The 12,038-nt window shown below is 48.0% G+C and overlaps 1 protein-coding gene across 8 annotated transcripts in view; it reads left to right on the top strand.

Annotated features, from left to right (window-relative positions):
• The window catches only part of myo9aa (myosin IXAa), a 111,794-nt gene that overhangs the window by 48,779 nt on the left and 50,977 nt on the right, over positions 1 to 12,038 (top strand). For all 8 annotated transcript variants that reach the window (XM_049030214.1, XM_049030209.1, XM_049030213.1 and 5 more), the window contains exons 3-4: positions 10,227 to 10,321; positions 10,705 to 10,767. In XM_049030214.1, coding sequence (XP_048886171.1) covers positions 10,227 to 10,321; positions 10,705 to 10,767 — 158 coding nt within the window. The remainder of the gene's footprint in view (positions 1 to 10,226; positions 10,322 to 10,704; positions 10,768 to 12,038) is intronic.

The following is a 12,038-nucleotide window of genomic DNA, read 5'->3' as shown; positions in this document are numbered from 1 at the left end:
ACATTCTGTAGCAGCCACCGTGCAGCAAACACAAGCACAGAGATGGGTAACGTCATACATTCTGTAACAGCCACAGCACATCAAACACAAGCACAGAGATGGGTAACGTCATACATTCTGTAGCAGCCACAGCACATCAAACACAAGCACAGAGATGGGTAACGTCATACATTCTATAACAGCCACAGCACATCAAACACAAGCACAGAGATGGGTAATATCATACATTCTGCAACAGCCCACCGTGCAGCAAACACAAGCACAGAGATGGGTAACATCATACATTCTGTAACAGCCCACCATGCAGCAAACACAAGCACAGAGATGGGTAACGTCATACATTCTGTAACAGCCACGGCACATCAAACACACAAGCACAGAGATGGGTAACGTCATACATTCTGTAACAGCCACGGCACATCAAACACAAGCACAGAGATGGGTAACGTCATACATTCTGTAACAGCCACGGCACATCAAACACAAGCACAGAGATGGGTAACGTCATACATTCTGTAACAGCCACGGCACATCAATCACAAGCACAGAGATGGGTAACGTCATACATTCTGTAACAGCCCACCATGCAGCAAACACAAGCACAGAGATGGGTAACGTCATACATTCTGTAACAGCCACGGCACATCAAACACAAGCACAGAGATGGGTAACGTCATACATTCTGTAACAGCCACGGCACATCAAACACGAGCACAGAGATGGGTAACGTCATACATTCTGTAACAGCCACGGCACATCAAACACGAGCAGAGAGATGGGTAACGTCATACATTCTGTAACAGCCACGGCACATCAAACACGAGCACAGAGATGGGTAACGTCATACATTCTGTAACAGCCACGGCACATCAAACACGAGCACAGAGATGGGTAACGTCATACATTCTGTGACAGCCACGGCACATCAAACACGAGCACAGAGATGGGTAACGTCATACATTCTGTAACAGCCACGGCACATCAAACACGAGCACAGAGATGGGTAACGTCATACATTCTGTAACAGCCACGGCACATCAAACACGAGCACAGAGATGGGTAACGTCATACATTCTGTAACAGCCACGGCACGTCAAACACGAGCACAGAGATGGGTAACGTCATACATTCTGTAACAGCCACGGCACGTCAAACACGAGTATGGATTGTGGTAGCGTCAAATGATGACCCATGTGCACTGAAAATAATAGCACTACTTATCCAGTATATTGTTCCTCACAATCAAGCGTAATGTTGTAGTGGTGGTGCAAAGAGAGCATAATGCTTTCAGTGCTGTGGTGTGTGCAGTGTGGTAAGTTTGTGAACTTTACATGGGTTTAGACTGCCTGCAGCGGGTCTGGCCCACTGATCGATTTGTCTTCCACAGGGACTGAAAACGATGATCAACATTGCTGATCAGCACCCCATTAATACCACGTGACTCTGCGCACCGGCATTTTGTGCCGATGCATTGAAGTGGGTTTTGTGCGTGTAAAGATTAGCTGAAAATTAGCTGTTCATGTTTCAAAAGTCACCACTTTATTTTTAGTTGTCATGCTACTGGAATTTCAGGAATTTCCAGAATATTTTTAACACAAACAAAATAAACAAGCCCCACTTAAACTTTTGCTTTCACTAAGAGTGTTTGTGTGAAGTTTCTTGGTTTCTGGCCTGTGCGTTTCGTTCTGGTTGGCGCCAAAAGAAACAGTTTTTGTTCGGGCCTTTTAGGCCTTGCCGGGAGAAAACATTACATTTCAGACTCGCTCCAGTTGGGCCGCCATGAGGAAACACTGTCCCATTGTTAGGCCCGGAATGTTCCGGGAACTCCGTGTCCAAAGGAAGCTTTGCACTTGCTTGACCTCAAGGATCACTGTACATAATTCATTCGCTCTCTTGCTTACCTCACCACGCTCGTCAACGTGTTTTACAGTATCTCTGACTGGCGTTTCCAGCATGAAGGGTGGTAACTTGAGAACCATACTTTAATATTTAATTTTGTTTAAAGCCATATATTTTTAGTAATTTGGTTCAAATAATTTTGAGTCATTTGCTTTCGATGTACTGCCCATGATGGAAATATTCGTCTAAGTCTGGCTCTAAGGCAGGTGTCTGATGGCCTGTTAGCATTCAAACATACAATGTAGAATATGAATAGGATGCTAATTCTGCAAGAGTTAGTATGGTGCAGCCAGCGGCTCGTAGGCCCAAGCTTTGCAGCCCCTGTTAGCATGTAGGTCACGATGCTTCTGCCCAGTCAGAATCAGATACAGGCAGTAATAGATGCTGGACACTAGCTTCATTCTTTGATGCAGCTGTGACCTGTGACTTAAGACTCTGTGCTATTCGGGTTGTTAGGATTAAAAAGCAAACTTTACATTTTTAGTGTTGTATGATACTGCTAACAGCTGGCGTGTAGCGGGCAGGGGTGGGAGAGTCAGGTGTCAAGGATTTCTGTGTGAAATTGGTTCCACCTGTCTGGTGGTTCTGAATATATTACTTGAAGTCCTTGCCATTACCTGCTTTTAATTTGTCTCATCTGGCTGAGTTTCTTCTTAATGCACTCTTTTTGCATTATCGCCTGCTGTGTGTTTTCCTAACGTTTCTATCCCGCCTGTAATAAACTACAGTTACCTTTCTAATTCCGTGCTTGTGCTGTTCAGTTTGCCAGAGGGATCTTAAGACACCTGTATTGCAAGCACAGTGTCACATGAGTTGATGGACAGGAGTTGTCTAAAATGGGGGCTTCAACATGTGCTTTGATTGGTTGGTTCACTAAAATGTCATTTCTCAGGTTGGACTGGCCCAGTAACACTTCATGCAAGAGTGTTAAGCTAGCATACCTGTGCTAGAACATCTGACGCCTATTCAGCCCAGTCAGTGTCTCACTCTGGGCGCAGGTTCTAGGGAATTTCTGCTCGTCAAATGTCTTGTTTGGAAGCCCTTATCCTGTGACTGGCTGATGTTTCAGATGAACGGTGCCATCAGATTAACCTGGTAGCCGGGACAGTCAGGGGTGACGTGGATACCATCTGAGACGAGGCAGGATACTTCAAATATGACCATTTTTTTAAACTGACAAATGCTTCAATTTTACATAAACAAAAGGATGTGAAATCTTTACTAGATGGTGTTTGCAGCAGTAAATTGGCCATTTAATTGATAAAATATTTTTTGATTTGTGGGCTTTAGAAGAGCCTTGATCTTTAAAAGTTGCAGGGCTTTTCTTTGTGAAAGTGCTGCCTGCCCTTTCCGATCCTGCTATACCGATATGATACAGCATAATGAGTACGATGCTGCCTGGTATTGGGACCGTGGCGGTGGGGCCACTTCATGTCCTTGGTGCTCTACAGCAGTATTTTTCAAGCCTGTCCTCAAAGGGAACCAGACAGTTCATGTTTCTGCCAGGTTGAGAGACACTGCTCTAGAGCTCGGTGCACCGTGATGGGAGAGGCTGTGCCCAGGGCAGACATTGGTGCGTTACATCTGGAAGGAACCAGCTTGTGGAAGGAGGTTCTGCACTGCATGTTTATTGGGGGGAGGAGAGGGGTGACAGTGTTATGGCAGAGGGAAGGAAGCAGTGAACCTCGGAAATGGCACATAAGCCACCACCCATGGAGAAATCCCCAGGGAGTGAGCAGCTCGGATGGGATTACAAGTGTCAGGCCACACAGGGGCGCCTCCACATTCCTGTCCCACATGCTGCCAGCCTCCCAGAAACACACCCCTGCCAGTGGGCTGCGCGGGGATGGACTCTCTACCCTGGATCCAGAGCAGCCATTTGGGGTCCTCAGTATCAGTGTGACCTGCTCCTGCTCAGGTCTGTGACCTTTGTCGTGATGATATGTAATGGAGAATCCATCCATCATTTTTATACTGAGTCTCATTTCTCGCATGCGATGATGGCAGTACTGTGTCACACCTTCCATTTCTTAAGTGATTTTAATCCAAAAGATTGCTTTCTCTTCCCTCTCCCTCATTCTTTGACACATAGTCTTTGTTTTGATGGTAGGAACATGCATGTCTGTGTAGCTTACACATGCGTGTCGGCTTGCTTCTCTCCGGTGGTTTCCAGGTTGCTTCACCGGCCCATTGGCGTTCTGTTCTCACTCCTTGGATCCCGCTCAGGGGAACGGTTTTCTGTTCTCGCTCCTCACATTTCGCTGTGGGGGCTGGCTTTCTGTTCTCGCTCCTCGGATCTCGCTCTGGGTAACGGCTTTCTGTTCTCGCTCCTCGGATCTTGCTCTGGGTAACGGCTTTCTGTTCTCGCTCCTCGGATCTCGCTCTGGGTAACGGCTTTCTGTTCTTGCTCCTCGGATCTCGCTCTGGGTAACGGCTTTCTGTTCTCGCTCCTCGGATCTCGCTGTGGGGGCTGGCTTTCTGTTCTCGCTCCTCGGATCTCGCTCTGGGTAACGGCTTTCTGTTCTCGCTCCTCGGATCTCGCTCTGGGTAATGGCTTTCTGTTCTCGCTCCTCACATTTCGCTGTGGGGGCTGGCTTTCTGTTCTCGCTCCTCGGTTCTCGCTCTGGGTAACGAGCATGCTCTTCCATGGCACTTCAGGCCCCACGTAGATAGATCAAACGAACAGTCCTTGACATCTGACTCGCACCTTCCTGAAAAATAAAAGGACTGCTGATCCCCTCTGAAAGCTGACAGCTCTGACAAAAGGGGCCATTTCTGGCGTGCAGATCCACAGATCCTTCCTAGCCCCTCAAATTTGGGCTCAGAGATCAGACATGAGTCTCCTCTCCCGCTGCAGTCCAACCTGCCAGGCGACTGTTGCCAAACGTGCCAGTTCCCGTTTCTCAGTGGCTCAGCAAGCATATCATTTGCATGCTGCCGTCTGGCTTCGTCATGCTGAAGTCCAACACGTTAGCATGACTCTGTTACACGTCTGTCATCTTAAACTAATTACTGTAAGTCATTGCATCGGTTAAGTAAGAATGAAAAACACTAGCAGCCGGTGACTGATTTAGCTACTCTTACAACACATAAACAAATAAAAATAAAATCTCTGAATGGTCAGGCCCAGTTTGGGACCCTGGCTTCAGGTGATTGTCTTGCAGGATGCGATGTGATAGAGTGCAGCAGTAACACTGTCATACTGGGTGTGGAGAGTGATGGGCTGGCTCTCCCTGCTGGCTCCTGGCCGCCTGTCATTTAGGGGACCTCCCTCGTCTTTTCAGCAATGTGTCTGAGCAGATTAGAGAATGGGCTCTTTTCAAACGGCCGCTGATGAGGGCGATCTCATGCATGTGTGACGCTCAGTGGACGCATTGCCACATCCCAGAATGTTTCCTCTCTTTCAAACAACTTGAGGCATATAAGTGTGCACCCAGCAGTAATCTCCATGTCACCCGGGTCAGCAGTGACTCATTTTTGCCTGCTGTGTCTCCAGGTCCACTGGGCACGGGACAGGGCTGCCCTTTGTCATGTTTCTGTTTTCAGAGCCTCCAGCTGCACGCGCTTTCCTGGACCTCCAGGGTTTCCGGATTGTTCCGGTCGCTGCTGTGCCCGTGGATGCCGTCTCGCTGCTGCTTGCAGTTATGTGGCTATTTCATCGCAGACCCTGCCTTCGTGTCGGTTGTTCCATCATCTGTCGGTCTGCTACTTCCCCAAGGGTCCTGGAACTTTCTAGTTCGTAGCGACTTTAGGGCCCCGTGTTTGCCCCTGCCTTCTCTGTAGGGCCCGGCCTGTAGCCACCTGAATATCTCTCTGGCTCGAGTCTCATTAATCAGCCATCTGACTTTGGAGGCCGTCGCTAAAAATATCCTGTGGCTGTCTGCTCTGTGTGCCATTTTTCACGGTAATGTGAGGTGGTGAGAGTTGGACCAGCAGCTGTGAGGTAGCGGGGAAGCTGTGCGTGGCTCTGCAGGGCGCTGGCCCGCACGGGTACTCCCAGGGAAACCGGTCGCAGTAAACATTTTTGTCTCTCCCAGGCAAGATTGGCATTTTGCATCTTTCAAAAGGACTTTGTAGCAGTTTTGTTTTCTGCGTATCCAGGTAACGATTTGGTGTGAGCACGCTTTAGTGGTCAGACATTGGCCGAGCTGACCTGACATCAGGTCCCAAACAAAAGTGATGAGTCCGTGATCCCCAGGTGAGCAGATCCCGGGGACCATTCACAGGGTAGCATGGGGAACAGGCTCTTCGCCGCAGCCCGGCATCACTGTGACCATCTCTGTCTTTGTCCTAGGGTCTCCATCTTACTGCACTCATCCTAATCATGATTTTCCAATAGAACCAATCTTTCAAAGATTTTGATTTGTACAGGTATAGTACGGTCCTCTTCTTGAATACACAAGTCTTTATTATGCCATGTATATTTTATACTGAAACACAAGGTTGGGATTGGGGGGTGAGGGGTGTATGTATGTCTTATTGAACGACTTGAGGGTTTGCAGAAATGCTGGAGAATTAAGTGGAAAGATGCAGTTGGGAACTTGCAGTGAAGGCAGCGAGCAGGGAGGGGCCATCGTCTCAGGCCCCTACAGCTGGGGACTCAGTGAAGGAGTGTAAACCTGCCAGTTTGCCACTAAAATTAACATAATCTGGTTAAAGCAGTAAGACTCCAAAGGTAAAAATCACCTTAATTTACAATATTAAAGGTTTTTTTAAAAAAATTTCTCTGTCCGATTATTTGCAGCCCCGGGTTTCCATGGGGGCCGAAACAGACGCCCCCTCCCCCCCCACCACACAGAGGAGAATCTGTATGACATCATGATCGTCTCCTCACCGCCACCATGCCCCATTCTGTCATTTTGTTATTTGTTAGTGCTTCATTACAAATGGAAGCAGTAGTGGAATAGATGGCAAACATGATGATTTATTTCTGTGAAAGGGATGGATGTTCTTGCCGGTGCCTGTAGCTGCCCAGAGAGGTGCTCCGGTTTGGGAGGGAGCGGCGATTTTATCGCTCGGTGCTGATGGTATCTCTCACCCATCATCTAATGACGTGTCTGCCATGTCTGTCAAGCTCTTAAGGGTTAATTATTTTGGGTCACTGCTAAGTACAGCTGGACATCGTTCAAAAATGTTCAATATCGGTACCAGAACGATACGTCGATTTCAATACCGGTTCCTGAACGATACTTTTCTCCAATATTCTGTTTATATTTTGCTTGTTTGACTTGCAACATGTTTATAATTCATAAATTAATCTGGCTAGCAGATCGATCTTTCATTTTTCACAGAATAAAAAAAGATGTAACGTTTTCCCGCTAATAGGCACCGGCACCTTTCCCTCCCGGCACCTTTCCCTCCCGGCACCTTTCCCTCCCGGCACCTTTCCCTACCGGCACCTTTCACTACCGGCACCTTTCACTACCGGCACCTTTCCCCACCGGCACCTTTCCCCACCGGCACCTTTCCCCACCGGCACCTTTCCCCACCGGCACCTTTCCCCACCGGCACCTTTCCCCACCGGCACCTTTCCCCACCGGCACCTTTCCCCACCGGCACCTTTCCCCACCGGCACCTTTCCCCACCGGCACCTTTCCCCACCGGCACCTTTCCCCACCGGCACCTTTCCCCACCGGCACCTTTCCCTCCCGGCACCTTTCCCCACCGGCACCTTTCACTACCGGCACTCTCTGTGTATGGAGATGCGAACAAAAAGCTATTCAGTCTTATTATTGAGGTACAAAAATAATTGCTTCTGCTCTGCCTGTTTTTTGCTGCACTTCCACGTAACATCCATGTTAGAGCCGGTGCTTGTGGTCAAGCAGTCAGCAGGATTATCTCTGTAAGCCCCTCCTCCATAGTATCCCTGAGGAACTGCAATCGAACCAAGTTCCGATGATTTCGCTCACACACACACGTGCATGCACATGAACATCGACTCTCTCCGGGTGTTTCAGGTGATATACGATGATATATTGATATATTTGCCACTGTATGTGATGTATATTTGCAAGTCACATTGGTGCGCCAAGTTGCGAAAATTATAAAATTAAGTCACACGGTCTCCAAAAATTTAGTCACACAATGTGGCTAAATGGGCGACGTCTGCAACATGGTACAGCCACACTAATGATTTAATTTTTTTGGCATTTTTAATTTTTTTTTTTGCACTATGCAACAAACAAAAACAACCTCACACATGTGAGCCAGTTCACATTTTTCCTTCCGGCCTCTATAACGTATTTCTCTGAAGTTACACTAGACAGCCAATCACCAGTGACCTTGCACAAGTGTGCTGCAGGGTTATTAGCTGTCAGACGCCACGATTTGCTGTTTGGGCATCAGAATTGGGTACCACAGAAGTACCCAGCCCGGCTGCTCAGATTTGCATTTTTGCCTGGCTTTTGCAGTTGTTGGAATGCAGCACAGAAGGAGTCACGTCCCTTCAGTAAAGGAGGGAAAATGCACGACCCCCCCCGGCTGAACGATAGTAATAAACGGGGGGTTGGTAGAAGTGGCAGAATGCACTTGTGTGTCTGCCTGGCCTCGTGGCTCTGAGGCGTGGAATAAGCATGTGGGTGCGATCAGACATTGTCCGTCCTGGATCTGTCATACTCCTCCTCTCCCTCTAGGGGGCGAGGGGGCTGTTTTGGTCGTCTGATGATGTGAATCTGGGGCACAGCAGCAGAGCTAAAAGAACTAGCCCAGCGATTCCCCTTGGGCTGCTCGCCTGAGTGTAACCCCAGCCTGCTGGGGAAGTCGTCAAGCCTCACAGTCATTTGTACATTTGTACAGTGGTCTGTATCTGCCAAATGAGGCTGCAGTGTTATGAAGTCTCTCACACTGTAAATGTGTCCAGACTGACTGAACTATCCTTTGCTCTCCAGTTGGAGTGCTGTCACTCTTTTGGTGGCGCAGAGTGAGTAAATCACCCCGTTTTTATGTCCTCACCTCTGCACTCTTCCCAGACGTGGACCAGCTCACCTCTGGATTTTACGCTGCACCGAATTAAGATTCCTTTCACTTCATGTAAAATACAGGTTGGGGTGGGTTGACTGGCACCTTGTTCCCTTGACGAGGGGTTTGTGTTTTGCTCGCCCTTTTCTTTCATGCGGGAATAGATGCTTTAGTGTGTATTTGTAACTGGGATCTGGACCTGTAGTGTCCACACTTTGAGCACAGGGCATTGGCTGGCGTTGCTGGTCCTCAGTACATCCTGTTTGCTAAAAGCTGCTCAGGCCTCTTAACATGTAAATAAATAATGACCTCATCTTGCTCTCCACAGCTCGGGGGTCAGAGCACAGGGTCAGCCAAGCAGCGACACCCCTAGAGCTGGGGTTTAAGGGCCTTGCTTAAGGTTCCACAGACGTGTGACTGTTCTGCCGAAGCCGGCACTCAAACTGACCATCTTCTGACCACAGGCACAAAGACTTAACCCACTGGGCCACTCACCACCCTCACATTTAATCTCATCATTGCCAGTGTCAGTTGTCCTCCTCCTGCCCTACCAATAATCTTCTCCTAGGTTTATTTGTTCATGGCCTGTTTCCATGGTGCTCCGCTCCCCCCCGATTAGTAGCTGTGAGGCTTCCCCTCTGCATGGAGCCCGTTTTGCCAGGTCGGGGCGGCTTTAGCTGTGGATCTGCAGGGACACGGGGCCCTTTGGTTTCCGGTTTTCACCGCGGCCTCCATGCAGCAGTGAGACATGAGTCATGGCCAGGGAGGTTCGCCTGAGATCTTGCCAATGTTTACTTCTGGGCCGGCCCACTGCACCGCTCTGCGGCTTGACGACGCGGGACGGGAGGGGCCCACTGGCCGCCAACAGGGCCCTGCCTGCAGCAGTTTGTTTACTCTCGGCATGGCTACAAATGACTGTGAGGCTTGACGACTTCCCCAGCAGGCTGGGGTTACACTCAGGCGAGCAGCCCAAGGGGAATCGCCGGGCTAGTTCTCTTAGCTCTGCTGCTGTGCCCCAGATTCACATCAGGGCTGGGCCATGTCCAGAAAGATACTAGGCCTTGCATGTACTACAAAATTCACACAGAAGGATATGACTTGCTGGGAATTCAGCCCTTAGATCATGTTTCACCCGGATTATCCAGTGAGGTCAGCTGTGGCTGCTGAGTGCCAGTCTGTCATTCCCAGATCGATGTTTTTTCTGCTTGTAAAGATTCATTTATGAGGGCTAGTTGTTCTTCTGTACTTTCAGCACGTCCCAACATGTACGCAGCTCCCCGATCCTTACCTCCGTCAGCCCATATTTTCCCCTTATTTGCTCACTTTTCTCCCCCCCCCCCCCCCCCCCTCCTTTTTTGTCCCTCCTGCAGGCATTTGGAAACGCGAAGACGGCTCACAATAACAACTCGAGCCGCTTCGGCAAGTTTATCCAAGTGAATTACCAGGAGAGCGGCACCGTTGGCGGGTAATGGCGACCTGCCGGGGTCCGGCTTCCAGCTTCACTGTCACCGTGTGGCCGTCACCTGGCTGGCTGCTTGACATCTGATAACAGGCTGTTCCCGGCTTCCTGATAAAACTAGCTCAGCTGGTTAATGTAGCTGAACTTCAGAGATTCCTTACTTTGCTCTCATGGCTCGGTTATCTTTCATTTATGATAGGAATGTGTCAGTAGTGAAGGAAGCTTTGCAATCCTCTGATTCGCGAAGCTATAGTCAGGTGTCATTGCGCAACTCATTTGGCTCCCATTCCTGTCTCCTGTTTACATATAGAAGAATGTTAGAGAGATTGGCTTGATTTGCTGGACTTATTTGCTCATTCTTGACCTCACCACTTTCTTCTGCTTTTTAGAGCTTATGTGGAGAAGTACCTTCTAGAAAAGTCGAGGCTGGTTTACCAGGAGCACAATGAAAGGTAAGTGTACCTCATCACCCGGCCACCGGCCGCACCTTTGACACCCGGGTTCGGGTCCGTGTGTATGGAGTTTGCATGTTTTCCCCGTGTCTTCCTCTGGTTTCCTCCAGGTCCTCAGGTCCGTAAACGGCATCATCGGCAATGCCTCGCATCTTTCTCGTGTAATTCAGTTCATAACTCACTTTTGTCGTCTTTTCAAAACATCCAATTGTTGGAAGTATTAAAGTTTGTAAAATTAGGGTAAATCGGCAAAAAAGTAAACCATGTCACCTTACTTTGTTTTACCTTCAGGTCTTACCTGAAGATCGCTATTCGCATTTTAAATAGCTGCATTTCTGCGTATTCAAATTGCATTTGCATGGTAACTAGATGAACAACGCAGCAGTGAAACGCGATCCAGATACATCCCCATCAGCGCCATAAAAGGGGGGGCAGGGGGGGTGTGGCCAAGTGTCAATGGCTCATTCATACACATGATTGTTGCTACATATTCAATGACAGGAGCCCAGAAATAGTGACATGAGTTCGGTTTTTCTTATTTATCTAACTGAATGTTGCAACTACACCATTTAGTCATCTTCATGTAGCCAAGACTTTGGTGATCAGATAGCTGGGATCAAAACAAACTGCCACCATTGCTTACTATGTACTTTTATAATGTTTCTGCAAGTGTTCCAGACTGCATTTTGCAATGTCTGTACTTTGATGTCAGATTATAAATTTAACATAAATCTGGCATAATTACAATATATATTAAAATTAAGATGATTGTAATGGCAAAACAAATGTATAACAAATAATTTATTTGCCATGAATTAAGTTTATGATATTGAAATAAATGTGTGATCATGTCCCAGTCAGTGAAAGGTGTGTCCCTACCCCTAGTTCCCAGAGGAGTAAAGGAACCCAAGGTTTTAGCTTGTACTACATTAACAGGAAGACTCTTCCATACTCCATTGCTACACGCTGTGTAAAGAAGTGTTTTCTCAAATCCAGTTTAAAATATTCTCCTGCTAATTGCCACCTATGGCTACGAGTTCTAGTATTTGAACTAATATTGAAGTAAGTATTTCGTTGAACAGCATCCGACCTGTTATCTTATATACCTGGATCATGTCCCCCCGTAATCTCCTTTGCGTAAAGCTGAACAGATTCACGTCCGCTAACCTCTCCTTGTAAGACATTCCTCTAAGACCAGGAATCATTCTTGTAGCCCTACTTTGAACCTTTTCTAATGCAGCAATGTCCTCACTCATGTCTGATCTTTTTCG

The sequence above is a fragment of the Brienomyrus brachyistius genome, chromosome 11 (genome assembly GCF_023856365.1).
Source record: "Brienomyrus brachyistius isolate T26 chromosome 11, BBRACH_0.4, whole genome shotgun sequence".
In the NCBI taxonomy this organism is placed as follows: domain Eukaryota; kingdom Metazoa; phylum Chordata; class Actinopteri; order Osteoglossiformes; family Mormyridae; genus Brienomyrus; species Brienomyrus brachyistius.
The sequence above is the reverse complement of the archived record's forward strand: the minus strand, read 5'-3'. Positions and strand labels throughout refer to the sequence as shown.